The following is a 15,570-nucleotide window of genomic DNA, read 5'->3' on the forward strand; positions in this document are numbered from 1 at the left end:
GTTTGTTTCCTCCCTGAGGCAGTGGCCCTTCATTCAGCTGGACTTCCAAGGAGACACCTTGGTCGATGCGGTTCTTCCAGAGGCTGAAGTTCTCATATTTAAAGTAAAAATGATAAAATGATGGGGTAGTTCTTCCAAATCAACGTAGTTGTCAGGTTTGGGAAAGAACAACAGATGGAAGGCTCCTTACCATCTCGTTTTGATCCATTTGGCACTTTTACATTTTCTAGTACAGTGATAATTGATAATATCATTGGGTAGAGGAGTTCTTATGTGGTCACTTAATTCAGAGCATTACATGTCCTGAAACTAAGAAGAGAAATAAAATCAATGGTTTTAATTTCCATATTAAATTTATTTCCATAAATTCCACTCTCAGGACTAGGATCCTCATGGGAAACCAATCTACCTGACTTTTTTTCTTAGCCTGTAAATTGGTGGCACTGCAGAAGTGGTGGAAAGGTAGGAACTGTAACGTCTTTGCTGCTTAGGACACCTCTTCTGCAGCAAAATTATTAGCTTTTCTGAAGCACAGCAGATGCTCTTTCTGCTTTTGTAGCTGTTGAATTAGATCAAATTTCTTTCATCTCCAAGGACCTGAGTAGATCCGTAGGTGGGGACTACCACAGCATGCCTGGCAAAAGCACTCAGGTGTTACGTGGAAATTGTATAGCTTAAGAATAGTCCATAAAGCTTACAGTTTTAAGTTTGTATTTTAAGAGCTGGTCTAAGCAAACAATAGAAATTGAAATTTCAACTTTATTCTCTCTTTCAAGAATCTTGGAGTTACTCAACATTTTATCTTCTGTAGTTGATATCAGCTGCAGCATTTTGATACATTGAGGGAGGAAAAATCTGTTTGGTAGCTTGGACATCGTTCCTTCTAATTATTTCAGGAGAGTCTGAGCCAACTCTGATATTACAGGTGGAACTGTAGTGTTGTCTACAATTAAAGATACTTTCCACTTCCTTGTTTTCTTTTTCATATGCCCAATCAAGTTTTAATCCTCCAGGCTGAAATTTTCTGTAATTGGTGTTTGCTTCCAGCACAGGTTTTGTGTTGTGTTGGTTTTTTTTATTTATTTTTGATGAAGATTAAAGACGGTATCATAACGCAAAGCGGGTAGCGTTAGGGGAGTTAACCCTAACGTTGACATTTCCTATCTTTGATGTGTTAAGAGTCTGCAGTCTTTCTGTTCTGTTAACATGCATTTGTGCGTCTTGTATGTATAATTTACAGACTACATTTTAGTCTGTTCTCCTGTTAGCCTGGCATCAAGATGACTGCTAGAGACAAAGACAACTAAGTTTAGAAAAAGAATTAATAGGCATTCGAAGCTTGGATTCCTACGTAGGAGCTTTACCCAGTGCATCTTTGCTCTTTACATGTAAATTATTAAAATAACACCATTGTTTGGTTTGTATTCAAAACACAATTTGCCATCAAATATGTAACAATTTAGCAGCTACTGTTCTCCTTAGGAGAAAAACTTGAATTTTGCTGAAATTATGTTCTGTTTCTGTTTGGGATTAAGCTTTTTTGTTACATAAACTAATATTTTGTCTTCTTTTTACTATGGCAGCACTAGTTAAATCAGACCCTGCTGGTGAATTGCAAAGAAATAAATCACAACAGACATTAATCTAGATGAGGGCTAAGTAATTAACTTCATAGAAGGGTGGTGTATACTGTGTCTGTGACACTAGACTGACTGCTGTGCATAGAATAAATGCAGTATTTAGGCTGCCTATGGTATTCCACCCCTTCAATTAAGTAAACAAATATATATAGAGCTACTCTGGAGTGTATCCTTTGTGGTCTAAACACTGTATCTTATTAAAATCATCTGCATGCAGTATGTGGGGTTTGAGTTCCTGCCAGTGGTTTCATCCATTGTTAGCAGTGATGCTCGGCTCTCCCAAGAGTTAAATACAGTGGTGCTACAGTTATGTGAAAAGGGTGCTCTTGGTTACTTTGGTGGCCATTCCCTTGCATATTACCTCCCACTTTGTTTCCATCCATGTGTGTGGCATAGGGAGTTGCCTGGAAAAATATAGGCTTTTTCAGGAAAAAAGAAATCCATATAGGTTGAGAAAAATGTCAGAGGCATTCTGTAATGGATTCTGCGGGGCAAGACCAGGGCCAGAAGAGGTGCAGGCCTGCTGACTGCGTGTGTGTGTATCGAGCCGTTTAACATTTACATCTATATATCTGTTTTTACCTCCCTGTCAGTGATAATAACATCTGTTGAAGATAAGATCAGTTGTTTAAAGGAGAACTACCGCTCTTGTTTCTGATTTGTAAGCATTATGGTCGCCATCCCACAAGTACTCCCTTTTACCCGGAGAATTAGACCGATTTGTCTGTTCTACTTCGTAGAAAAGATCAAGCCGAAATAGTTATATTTTATCATCAAAAAATATTTTTACCTACAGTGTCATAAATGTGCAATGGATTAACATCTGAATGCAAAGTATTTGCAGCAGATTTCTTTTCAATGCAGCACGTAATTTTAGAAGGTGATAAGGACAATATAGGTTGACAAAAATTCTACCTAGGGAAAAGAGCTAAAATGATATTCTGCCGAAGCTGCGTTTATTTGGTGATGTTATTAGACTGAAAGAATATAAGGAGGGTGATAAACCACACACAGAGATAACATAGTGTGAATTCTAAGGTTTCAGTCATTAAAGTTGGTTTGCCGTACTTGCTGTTTTTCACAAACTCAAATTAATCTGAATGTTTTCTCATGCTTTAATTAGCTAGCTCTTCAAAGAGTGATTAACCTGCCTTTGTCAAAAATTATAATAGCAACAGAGCATTTTAGATATGAGGAGCATAAATTTTCATGTCGTTTTGATTTTCCCTGTTGAATGTGAGGTGTTTTTTTTTCACATACAGCTCTGTCAAAGTGGAGAGAAGTCAATAGGATTGTCTAAAATAAGACCAACTTTTACCTCCATACAGCAGAAAACCCAAATGCAACTAGTAAGGGATGCACGTTGATCAGAAAGCTCCTGATCTCTAGGTGTACAGTGACTAGGTATAGAAACCCATTGCGTAATTTAGGTCAGGATAAGGTTTTCTATATGCAAAAATAAGAAAATAAAAAATAAAGCATTGTACTTACATAAACTGTTTGAATGGGTCACCTATTTTTGACTCGGGAACCTCTATCACCCTTAAAGTGTATCTTGGACCACCATGCAGGCTCGTCTGCACATGTCTAATTGAAAACAGTGTGTGGCAGTACGGTTCGGCAGGCCGTCTGCAGACCACATACGTTTGGCAGATTGCTCCAAGCCGTGGCGTAACGCTTCATTTTCAGCTTCTCCTTTTACACCTGTGTTCAGGGAACGTGTGTGTTAGAGGCGATTATAGATGGTTTTGGTTGGAAAAGTGCAGTCCTCCAAATTAACCCAGGAGTCAGAGACGATGTTGAGAAAGGCTTTCCTGCGCCTGTTTTTCCTTTGAGGTACCCAAACTCCAGGTGCAGATGAAAAAGATGTGATTATTAACCTGGCCATTCGGATTGCACGGTACTTTCACCAGTAATCAGTGCTGCAGTTTGTGTACCGGGATCACAGTGACAGGTAAATTGACCCGTGAGGTACAGTCATTAAACAGAAATAAAATAGGTTGAATACAGACTACTGTGCTCCTTTGGAGAATTTGGGAAGCCATCTACTCCAAAGTGCTGCTCTTGAAATTGCTGTTGTGTTTTTCCTCCTTCTTAGGAGAGTCCAAATCCCTCAGAGGAGAGTGGTGCTGGACAAGAGCTTGGAAGGGTGGAGGCAGAAAGAGTTGTCCGCCCTCATCTCAAAGATTTAGAGGCTCCAGGAAAGGCACTGAGCCAGGAATCAAGAGAAATATCCTCATTGAATAATTCATTTGCTGGAAAGTGTTTTTTCAAGGAAGCTGAAGCTATACAGAGATTTGGATAAATTGAGCTGAAACACTTTCAGCAATAAAAAAGATGGATAGGAGGGGAATATACTGAAAAACTTAAAATATGTTATAATATCTTATTTCAGCCTCCTGGATAGATTCCTCTAAAAGCCAGATTCAGAGGCTGGATTTTTGTTTTCCTTTGCAATGGTGTTGTTCAGGCTCAAAAACTTTTTTTTTTTTTTTTTTAAATAGACCTAAATTAAAAGAACACGTGTTACCAGGTGTTGAATCTGAAAATGAAGTTAAATTTATGCTGATTTGTGTCTTCAGGCACTGTTATTCTGTTGTTTTTCTGCTTGGTTGGGCAGCCCAGCACTAGCTGGCACAACTGGTGGTGTTGACAGGTGTCTGGTGTTGAGCATCTCCTTTTCCTGAGTTCTGCATGAAGATTTTCTGAGTATTAATGTTTGGTGAAGTTCCTAAGAGCACAGTTCCTGTAAAAACACAGGAAATAGAGTTTGTGTCTGTACTCTCTCTGATGTGTGGATTGGAAGCTATGCAGTGAGGAAATCTCTGCCTTGATGAGAAGATGGAGGAGGCTGTTCTGGTGAAACCCTGATTTGTGCTGCTACATGGGATTAACTTACCTGGTGAGACTCGGGGAGAGAGGGAACTCCCCTATTCTCCTACCAGAATGCCTATAAGCCATCTCCTTGGTCCGTGTTAGCATCAAGGGGAGCATGTTTGTGGTTCAGGGCTGGAAGACTGGCAGGTAAGTGATGTGCTCGGCTAGGACGATCACGCAGGTAACACCGAGGCCTCCGAAGTTTCAGATATCCAAAGGTTCTGTGGTGGCACTTCGAGATAAGGATTTTGTCACACCCGGGGTACATCATGTGGAATTTTGACCTGTTGGCCAGGCAACACCAGGTGCTCATCAGGAAGATCCTGGCTGTTGCCACCCTTGAGTCTGGTTATTTTATCCTTTATCTACAAGTGCAGAATAGGCACAAGTTGGAACAATCTTGCCTTTAAGCTTTACAGGCCTTCATAGAGTCATAGAATATCCCAAGTCGGGAAGGACCCACAAGGGGCCAACTCCTTGCTCCACACGGGACCACCCAAAACCAAACCATGTTTCTGAGAGCGGTGTCCAAGTATTTCCTGAACTCCAGCAGCTCAGTGCAGTGACAACTTTCCTGGGCAGCCTGTTCCAGTGCCTGACCACCCTCTGGATGCAGAACCTTTCCCTAACCCCCAGCCTGACCCTCCCCTGTCCCAGCCCCGTGCCGTTGCCTCGGGTCCTGTCGCTGTCCCCAGAGAGCAGAGCTCAGCACCTGCCCCTCCGCTCCCCTTGTGAGGGAGCTGCAGGCCGCCATGAGGCCTCCCCTCAGCCTGCTCTGCTCGGGGCTGAACAAACCCAAGGACCTCAGCTGCTCCTCATATGTCTTCTCCTCCAGACCCTTCACCATCTTTGTAGCCCTCCTTTGGACACTCTCTAATAGTTTTATGTCCCTCTCATATTGTGCCATCCACAATGGGATGCAGTTGCTTCTAAGCCATTACGTTTCTAAGTCTACTGTAACTACATGACTCTGAAAAAGATAGGGGGAAAACACCCTTCTGTAGTTATCTGTGTGACCCAACTAGACAAATGCCATCTTTCCAAAACCAGACACTGTTGAGACCATCTCCAGACTTGAAAGCTCAGCTCAGTGCTTTACCACCAAAACAGAAGAGGCTGGGAGTGATACTAGAGACAAGGGGCTTCTGGTTGACCACGACTACGAGGCAGAGTCCAGCTATCGCTAGATGTGGGGAAGGAGCTGAATGAGAGATCTCAACTCCTACATTATAATCCTGTTCAGCGCACAGCCAGTCTCATTCCTGGGGTTCAGCTGAGTTCACTTCATGTGGGGGTCTAGGGCCGCTGGCTGGGAGGTGCTGCCCAGGGAGGGTTTCCTTTACCAGCGGTGTTTGTGCTGCGCCAATCGGTCAGGAGGAGCGTTCCTGGCGGTTACCTCTTCTCACCTGAGGTCTGCGTGTCTGAAATCATGGTGGTGGAGTTGGTGGAAAAATTCATTCTGAGAGTTTGCATCACGTCAATCAGCTTTTGAATGCCATCAGGAAGCAGTTTGTGGACTAGCTGAAATAAAGCCTTAAATGCGTATAGTGTTCAGTATGTTATATGTTATTAATCATACGTAAACAGTTACAGATACCGATTTTATAGATACTGAGCGCTTTTGGAGGAATGTTTTATGGAAGTGGATTGGAGGGGGGTGGGTCTAAGATGGTTAGAGTGACACAAACCAAAAAGATTTGATTTTTGAGAAATGACAGGACCCCCGTTGTCCTGAGTTAAGTAGCTTCACCCAATTAAAAAAGGGAATCAGTGTTTTAGCATTTTGATAAGGTGTTTTCTTGTACTAAATTCTCCCTCCTGTGACCAGATGAGCACATGAAACTTCACTAGCAGAAGCAGGTTTATTTAGGGGCCTAAACTTGTAGTTATACTTGGAGGTCCATCGGCTTGCAGCCTGAACTCTTTTGATATTTTAAAAGCCAGACAGAAGGCAAAACTACCCCTCTTCCAACAGCTGAGCAGACAAAGTTTGGCTAAAGTCATCCCATGGCTTTGATAATTCTGGCCTTCCTTGTTAGAATTAACATCTGATGCAACCTAAATATATCGTAGTATTTAGGCTAAAGCAGTGTGGGTAATTTAGTCAATTAATTAGCTGCAGGTAGCGCTTACATTCCCTTTGAAGGGATCAAAGGAGAGCATTTAATAACGTTTATTTTCTTGTTCTGCTCCATACCTTAGTGTCAGTTCATTCAAATAACCTTACGACCCAAATGTTAATGTCAGCTGTTATATTACCTTATTATGCTTTGGTGAGTGTTTCTACTCCGTGCAGAGTTTGTGACTGCTGGAACTCAACACACGCTGCTTTGTAGTAACTGGAAGTGGACAGAAAAATGGCAAAAATGCCAAACAGGTGAGGAACCCCTAAATAGCTCTAAACCCCTGCCCTTCCTCTGCAAAGTATCTCCTCGTTTCTTCCACCCTCACGCTGGTATTTGCAGTGTAACTACTTCAGCAGGAAGGCTGAAGAGCAGAGTCCACAGTCGGACACAGGCCTTCAACATTTGTCAGTGTAAGCGTACGCAGTTGAAAGAACTTTAATGGAAAATGACTGGAAGGGGAGCGTTAATTCAGACAGGAATTTGGAGTTTGTGGATGCTTTTGTTTTTATTTGTGGTCTTTTGCCTTATAACTTTTATGGTTCAGCTGTAGGGACTTCACAGAAAGAAGTAAGAGAATAAAAGTCAATTTTTCCCTTGACTTCAATATTGCCAAGGTTTCCCTCTCCATCCCTGAGGAATTTATATGAGATGGGTTTGTTCTAACAGTCTGTTAGCAGGGCTGGCCCCTCGTTGAAAGCATGATGCAGTACGTAGGATTTCATAAGGTAAAATAAAACAAAGATCTAAGTAATTAGATTGCATGTGGACACTGAATGTCCTCATCTGTGTGCTGATGGCCTTCACTTCAATCATTAATTATTTTGTCAATTGGGACATTAAAAAAGGTCCAGTCCCTCCTCCATCTGCCAGCCAACCATATTGCCTACCTACATTTGCAGGGAGATTTTTCAAGTTTGAGCATTTTTCAAGTTGTAATAGCCTGGCCTTTGATTTTATTTGTCTGTGGCCATTCTGTGGAGTAGAGGGAATTAAATGATCTCAATGTAATAAATACATTGCCTTTTTTTTTTTTTCTTGCAACATATTGTCTTCTTAAGCCATTTAATACAATGTAATGCCATTGGGGATTTAAAAAGACAAGAAACGAGGCTTTATTAAATTCAGAGAGTCCTTCGACTAGGATATTGTTCCACTTTAAACAAGTCTCACTAATTCCTAGCAGTAAAATAAAATCATTAATGTTTTCATTCAGCAGTTTGATAAATGACAGTGTCATACACATCAGGAGAAATAAAATCTTCTAGGACACCAGCAATAGTTATCAGTGAATTTGCTGCACAAACATGTTGAATGCACCTGCAGTGGAAGGATCTTTGCGTCGTCCCTTAGCAGACCACGTAGAAGCTTGCACAGGAGCGTGACTGTGAGCAAACCTGTGCTGCAGGTACTGCCGTGTGCGTTGGCGAACTGACCTTCGCTTTGGTGTTGCATTTCCTTCTGCTTAGCTTTCTTCAAAGCACAGAGCTTGCTTTCAACTAAAGGCCGCAGCAGACGCACATCCGTGTGTGTGAGACAGCTGTCCCAAAGGGTTTGCTCCTGTAACTCCCGTTGCCGTTCCTTAGGAAAGAGCAGGAGAAAAGCACAATGTGTGGAAGGTGGAGAGAGGGAAACCAACCCAGCAACATGCTGGGGGCTCGTCGCTTCACACCGATGGCGTTTCTTGGTCTGTAACGTCGGCAGTTGAACTGTATTAAAGCCAGTATTTTAGTAGGCAAAAACAGAGTTACCACAAGCCAGCCCTTCATGATGTAGCTGCGTCATTGGAATATGCAATATATATAGGAAGCTTTAAAATGTACACTGGATTTTTTCCCCAGAATATTGTCTGTAGAGGCCAAGCTAGACACAAAATAGTTGAAAAGCTCGTTGGCTTCACTGAGATCTGGAGGAGGTGTTTAGATCCAGCATCCACGTGATTACGGTTGAAGTTGCAGCAGTTTATGTGGATCTCTTTCGGATGGGGTTAACATCAGGCTGATACGCAAGTTCTTGCTCAAGGTCGGCGTGCTAGTTCATGTACTGTGTCCTTTTCTCAGCCTCCAGCTATAGGGATGGAAGGAGAGGAGAGGAATTTGCTTCTAATATAGCACACTGCACCGCTTCGTGCTCACCTCTCACCTGCTCGTTCAGGACGATCACGGTCAGCGAGCCAGCTGCGTGACATTTTCGGGGTGTCTGGGAAGAAGTAAACCAGTACAGACTACACTGGGAACCACAGGCTGGATTAGCTAAGGTCTTACTTGTCCTTTAGTCTAAAGGCATGCTTTTGCTAAGGTGTACTACAGTTTATTTTATGCCCTGTAGTGTATCACATTACTGCTTGGTTCCAAACAGTTGCCGCCTTCAGTACCAAGCACTGCACAGGATCTCGGAATAGCTCTTTGCTCATCCTGTGTTCAGGACACGATCTCAGGGCTTGAAGATGGCAGTAAAAGGCTGCGTGGTTAATGTGGGTGTTTGTTGCCATTTTCTGGAATTTGAGTTAATGAAAATGAAGTCTGAGAAAACTGCTTGTTTTGTTTTCCATAATTAGCTCACTCCTACTTTGCATTATCTTCCAGAAACTGCAATGTTGGATCGAGTTAGAACCAACTGCAGTATTATTTTGCTGTATCGCTAAAGCGTTTTGACAGGAAGTTTAGCTGTTTGGATTACACGTTCCTCTTGAAGCCTGATGTTCAAGAGCTCTTCATTAGAAACATCAGTGGTATTAACTAGAAATGGATCTTGCGTGATGATCTCAAAAAGCAGACTGTCCCCGCAGCCCCCAGTTGCTGTCACATTCCCATTATGATGCGTTTTTGTAATTGTAAATTCCTTAACGTAGAGGAGGGTTACTAAAATAACACGATGTATTTCTCTAACTGTTAAGAGCTTTAATGAACTTCAGGGAAGAGGTTTCAGTACGGTGCTGTAAAAGCACTGTTACCTTGTGCACGTCGACCTTGGTCCTGCAAACAATTACTCGTGGGCACGGCCTCACTGATTTCAGGTGGGCGAGTGTGCGGTGACACGCGCGTGTATGTGCTTGTTCGGGCCGAGCCTCTCATCGGCTGCAAAGTCTGACACAGTAACAAAGGGCTGGACTTCACAGCGAATGCTTCAGCAGAAAGCTTTTCCTCCAGATCACAGCGTGTTAATGCTGTGTTGCGTTCCTCCCCCAGCTGGCTGTTCCGCACAACGACGAGTGGACCCGTTTCGCTCGGACCCTGGTGGAGATCCGCGCCAACCGAGCGGACAGCGAGGAGGAAGGGGCCGTGGAGCTGTCGGCCTAGAGGAAGAGGACAAGCAGCGCCCGCCACCGCCGCCAGAGCAGCCTTCCCCCGCCGAGTGTCTGGTGTTCAGTGTCCGAGTCGCTCTTGCTGTGGCTGTCGATGCCAGTGTCCGTGCCAGTATTGCTCAGAGCATCCTGTATTAATCACACGGCTTTGCACAAGGCTGAAAATATCCAGAGCATTTTCATACTTTATATTTCTGTCTGAAAAGTAAGAAAGAAAAGACAAATCAACCCTTTATGGGTTTAGTTGTTGCCTTTTAACTACTTAGTAGCTGTATTTAATAGCTAGGAACCCCTGGTTAAACTTGTGCTCGCATTGCCCTTCTGGCATAGTCCTATTAAATCCATATGAAGCCAGATATGATTATGTGCAGATGTGGAGTGCTTCACTGTATGGGACTGGGCCAAAGACTTTAGATGTGGTGTTTCACATGGTGACTTACATTATGAATGGATGTACTATATGAAAGTTGCTGCTCCTTATTTATTGCGGTGTGCTGCATGGAACATATTTATTTGAAAGCATTAAAATAAACGATCCTAAAGCATGTGCATAATGAGGGAACTGCATTGTCTGTGTGCTGCTGTAGAGGTTACGTTAACGTCCACATAACAATTACGGTACATCGGTTGTGCTTAAGATGTAAGACCTATAAAGGTTGGCTTGAGTGGATGGAATGAGTTTCTTTTCCTTTTCTTTTCTTTTTTTTTTCAAGATGCCTATTATTTCTAGGCACTTTAACAATATTTCAGATGCAGTCGGTCACTGATACTTGTCATGCAAGTTAACACTAGCAGCCTGGCAAAGGGTTGTGGGTCCCGGGTATGACACTAGTGTTGCCAATAAAACGTCTCCAGCCTGTTCTGTCGCAGCGTGGTTGATCTTCCCTTGCCAGCAGCACTCAGTGCCTTCAGTACCGGGCAGGGGAAGGATGTGACATCCCTGCCTCACAGAGCGCTCGTGCTGCTGTGCCGTACGTGGGTACACTCGGGTGCTGTGCATGGTTACTTGGAATAGGAAAGGCGAGGCCTCTTCAAACTGTCTTGAGGGACAAGGTCAGGTAGGAGGCAAGGGAATACTCTCCTTTGCAAAACTGTGGCTGGAGCAAGGCACTGGGCAAGTATTTGTGCTCGCTGAGGCCTGGTGGGATGTGGCTGAGTGCTGAGGTGGGAGGCTGCCAGCTGAGCACCACAGTGGCACCAGCCTCTAACAGAGGGACTCAGGTGGGCAGGCAGGTTAACATCACAGACAGGAACGTGGGCGGGTGGACAGCAACGAAGAGGTTGTAGGCTTGCAGTCATGTTTAGGGCCATATCGGCTAATGCTTGTCAGTGCTCTGGTCACATCCAGAACCAGGGGGAGGTCTCTACGCTGCTGAAAGCTGGAGCAGTCTAAGAAAATGAATCACTTGGAGAAGCTGGATAACCCTTGTCCTCTTGGTTGGGAGTTGGAAGCAACTGTGCAGGCTGGGTTCTTCGTGGAGGGAGGCTGTGAGGCTGTGGTGAGCAGGGCGCTGCCCCAGACAAACTCATTCACACAGCACAGAACAAATCTGCCAGTGGCACGGTGGTCACAGTAAATCCACACCTGGGAGCACGTGGCTGCAGTGCAAGAGAGCACACAGGTTCAAAGCGGAAGGTTTAAACCATGTTCTGTTGTTTCTCATTCATTGTAAGCAGTGCATTGAAAATGGCACATTTGCTTCCACAGTTTCCGTATTACATTTCAGTTTTTGGAACTGAAGTAGGGGAAACTGTGCATTTACCTTCCAAGCTCTCTGCTTCATTGCATTAATAGCTTGTAAACTCATCTTATGAGATGACTCAGAGCAGCTCCAGAATTTGCTGCTGTGTGCGAAGGAAAGTTGTACCAAACGCCCTTTCTCCCCAGCATAGCAGTGGGGTGTCACAGAGCAGAGATGGGAATGCTTCCCAAAACAATGGGGGAAAAAACAAACAAAAAAACCACACTTTTTTCTTTTCCTCTTGCTTCTTCTTTGAGCAGAACTCAGCAGGATACAGCAGGAGCAAACGGAAGCTCCAGATTTCCACAGAGCAACACCGTTGACGGGCCTGTACATGCAGCAGAAGCTGATGGCAGCAAACCCTACAGCAACAAACCCCACAACTGGCAGCTGGGCCTCGACGCCCCGCTGCTGCTCACCACTGCCTGTGGTGCGGTTTGGGCCCAGCCCTTGCAGGAATTGCTAGCAGGTTTATTTTGTTAGGGCACCTTTCCTGCTGCTGAACGAATAGCTCTGCCTTACTGGCTGTCCGAAGGAGCCAGAATGAGAAGTCATTGCTCAGGATCTGCCTGGTAGGGAATGAAATACAAACCCACCCTTTATTTTCAAGGAGGAAGAGTGTTCTCGAGGCCCCTTTGCCTACAAGCACCCTGAGAACAGAAGGAGGAGTACGAAGAGGATGCCCCATCCTCTCGTGATGCTGGCGTGCTGCCACCTGCTCCCATGGGGTGAGAAGGAGCTGCAAACAGCCCTGGCTCTACTTCGGGGCCGTGGCACCTGAGCTTTCTGCAAAGTGAAGGCCACAAACTGAGCTCAGACTGAGCCAGAAAGGGCTGCATCACCAGCAGGGGAAGAAAGTGCAAGCTCATCAAGGGCAATGCAGCAAGCACTGCAGGAAGGTGAGCAACGTGGGCTGAGAAAGGCAGGGCTGACTCACAGAAGAGGCTTAGGATGGGGTGGAGGACTGTGAGGTGGAAGAGCCAAAGGTCCTGTGCTTGATGAAGGGCAAAGCAGCCTCCCTCAACTTCAGTGCCCTGCTCAAAGCCACAGCAACACAGGTTGACGAGTAGGGATTTGCTCTGAAAGGAGCTGTGTGGTGGCACTGAAGATAGGAGATGAAGGCATTAGCTAAGAGGGGCAGCAGGGTTATTTCACCCATGATGTTGCTCTGCTTCAAAAGACCCCATGGTAACAGAGGAAGAAGACGATGGTCAGAGCATTGTTGGCCAGGCCACAACTAAAATTGTGTTGGAGTGGAGTGCCGGGTACATCATGTCACTTGGACCAAGGGGTGTTTGAAAGGTGAGTGTGAAATGGGGTGCCTCCTGAGCCCGAGCACGCAGACCTTGCCACGGACGGACTGTCCGAGTACTGGCTGCTGGAGATGAGGCTCAGCAGCGTTGCCTCAAACTTTACTTCAAAGAGCCAATGCATCTGGGACAAGCCAAGTGCTGTAGGCACTCAGCGGTGTTGTGTGGTGAATCTTCCAAGCTGAAAGGTATTTCCTTTTGGGGGGGGGGGGGGGATCAAAACCAACACCCAAACCATTGTTACCTCTGGAAGCAGAAGAGTCCCCACCCCGCCCTGGACCAGCACAAGCACCTACTGCAGATTACAGCCTGCATCTCGAGTGCTGTTCAAACACCTGGGAATAGGTTTCTTCACACAAAATGTGTGGGAGAAATTCTAAGCTGCTTCTGAGCTTTAGCACCATCATGTACAAAGTGAAGGCGGCAGAAGCCTGGGAACGTCTCGGAGCTAGCTGACATCCAGCATGGGACGCTCCCCACTAACCAGTGGCAGATGGAAGAGGTTCTGCTATCACAATGGCAGCATCAGTCTTTGTGAAGGCCACAGCTCTTCCAGGAACAGCAGCCTGGTCCCAGGAAGCTTACAGGGCTGGTTCTTCGTCAAATTCATAAACAGAGCCACTTCAGCACTAGCACCAACGCGTATCTGGAGCACACCAGTTCCACAGCCTGGGTGTGAGCGAGCATAGAGAACAGAGAGCCCTTCGCCAAACACCTCGAGCTGCTGGAATGAGTCTCTCAAGCAATGCCACTGCTTCCTAGTGCCGTGAGGAGTAGCACAAGGAGCAGGCAAAACAATTACCACACATCGTAAAATGCTGCCTGTCTGCAGCGTGACAAACACCTTGCTCTCCTTGTGAAGAGCATGGGGGCGGAAAGAAACCCCTTCATCCCAGGTTGCTTCTGTTCTTTCTGCTGTGTTTGAAGCTCTCTGGAGACGCTCAAAGTACAAATGCCTTGCGATTTAGATATTCCCAACCATTAAATAACTTACAAGTGATTACCGGCGCTGGAAATTGTCTTCCAGCTTATGCAAAACACGGCAAATACTTCAACTGGGAAGCACCTGGGGCCTCAACTTCACAGCAGTGTTTGGACGTGGCCGGCCGAGTCCCTCGGCCCCGTTCAGGGATAAGTCTGACGGCGCTGGCACGCCACGGGGCATACAGCAGGGGCATCCCCCAGCAGCCCGTCCCCTCCAAAGAAAGAAGCGGAGCGGTTTGTCAGGTTTTGTGTATTTAGCAGGTTTAGAAAAACCTGCCCAAGTTATTTTTGAAGCCTGTGGTATGTTTGCTCACCAAGGCATCCCTGCAAGCTGTCACTGTTAAGGCAGCTTAGACCCAACCCATTCCCCGGGGACCAGGCAGAAAAGCATCCCTCGGCTGCTGCGTGACTGAGAAACAGAAGAGGGGACTGCTTGAGAGCCCCCCCACTGTGACACCGATGGGTAACATTGCCAATATCCCATCCTCTCTGTTTTTTTGGCGAGCCCCCTCACAGGGAGGTAGCAGGACTTGCAGGCAGCCAGCGAGGGTACATTTTATCCAGTTTCTCCCGACGCTTTGCGTAACTCGCCCAGAAGCCCGGAGAAGACAAACATCTAAACACTGGCCTCGGGGCCTTGCGTTTGTTTGCAAGGCAGTCCGACGATTTCTTGGCCTGTAAACTTTTCAGAGCAGGAATGCGTCCTTTTGTGTCTGGAGGAAGCCGACTGTGCACAAAAGATCTTCCCCGAGATCTCTGGGCAGAGCTGTTGCAGGCTCTGGAGCTTTTGAACTGGGTCACGCACCACTGGAGCCACCAAGGGCTCTTCACTGCAGCCATCAGGGGACCTTCAGCCCTCCCACCCCTGCCTCCATCCCCTCACCTGGCCCTGAGGAGACGTGCAGGACAGACCCACCCCCAGAAGACAACTAATGGAGGAGTGAAGGGCCACCCTGCCGGGGGTCACCTGGCCTTGCCTGGTTGCCTGCCCGAAGGCTGGGGCCCGCTGGGATGGAGCCGTCCCGGGAGAGCTGCACCCACGCCTTGCTCCTGGGCTGGGTGGCAGGCTACAGGGTGACGGGTGTGCGGTAAGTGTGCTGCCAGGCCTGGGGAAGAGGGGCAGCAGGAGGCAGGGAAGTTTGTCTGAGTCACAAGCTGGGTTAGGGCACGGTATCTGGCAGCAGTGCCCTGGCCAGGACAGCCCCAGCCGAACCTTTCCCTTCCTAAGGAAGCTTCCAGAAGCAAGCAGCCAGCGACAGAACCTGCACACGTGGATGGGCGCTGCCTCAAAAGGGCCCAAGGAGGGGCACGGCTCGGGCCTCAGCCCCTTCCCGAGCTGCTGCTTCCCCCCAGCAATCCTTGTGGAGGTACACCAGGCAGGAGGGCTCAGGGGTGGCGTGTAGAACAACTCCCACAGAGCCTGAAACCTCAGGCGTCAGGCACACGCAGCTCACAGGGAGAAAGTTTAACTTAACCAAACAGCCCTGATAGTTGATTTTGGAGAGATACAAAGGGCAACTTTTTTTTAACCCATCTTTGAAACAAAGGAGCTGTCACCTGGGGAGAGGTGGGCGGACAGGCTGAGAGGCC

At 46.3% G+C, this 15,570-nt stretch overlaps 1 protein-coding gene across 10 annotated transcripts in view; it reads left to right on the plus strand.

Annotated features, from left to right (window-relative positions):
• DYNC1I1 (dynein cytoplasmic 1 intermediate chain 1) overlaps window positions 1–10,806 on the plus strand; it is a 191,130-nt gene extending 180,324 nt beyond the window's left edge. For all 10 annotated transcript variants that reach the window (XM_035316836.1, XM_035316829.1, XM_035316830.1 and 7 more), the window contains one exon: window positions 9,829–10,806. In XM_035316836.1, coding sequence (XP_035172727.1) covers window positions 9,829–9,939 — 111 coding nt within the window. In that variant the 3' untranslated portion in view covers window positions 9,940–10,806. The remainder of the gene's footprint in view (window positions 1–9,828) is intronic.
• Window positions 10,807–15,570: the final 4,764 nt, after the last annotated feature.

Source organism: Oxyura jamaicensis, chromosome 2 (assembly GCF_011077185.1).
Source record: "Oxyura jamaicensis isolate SHBP4307 breed ruddy duck chromosome 2, BPBGC_Ojam_1.0, whole genome shotgun sequence".
NCBI classification, from domain to species: Eukaryota; Metazoa; Chordata; class Aves; order Anseriformes; family Anatidae; genus Oxyura; species Oxyura jamaicensis.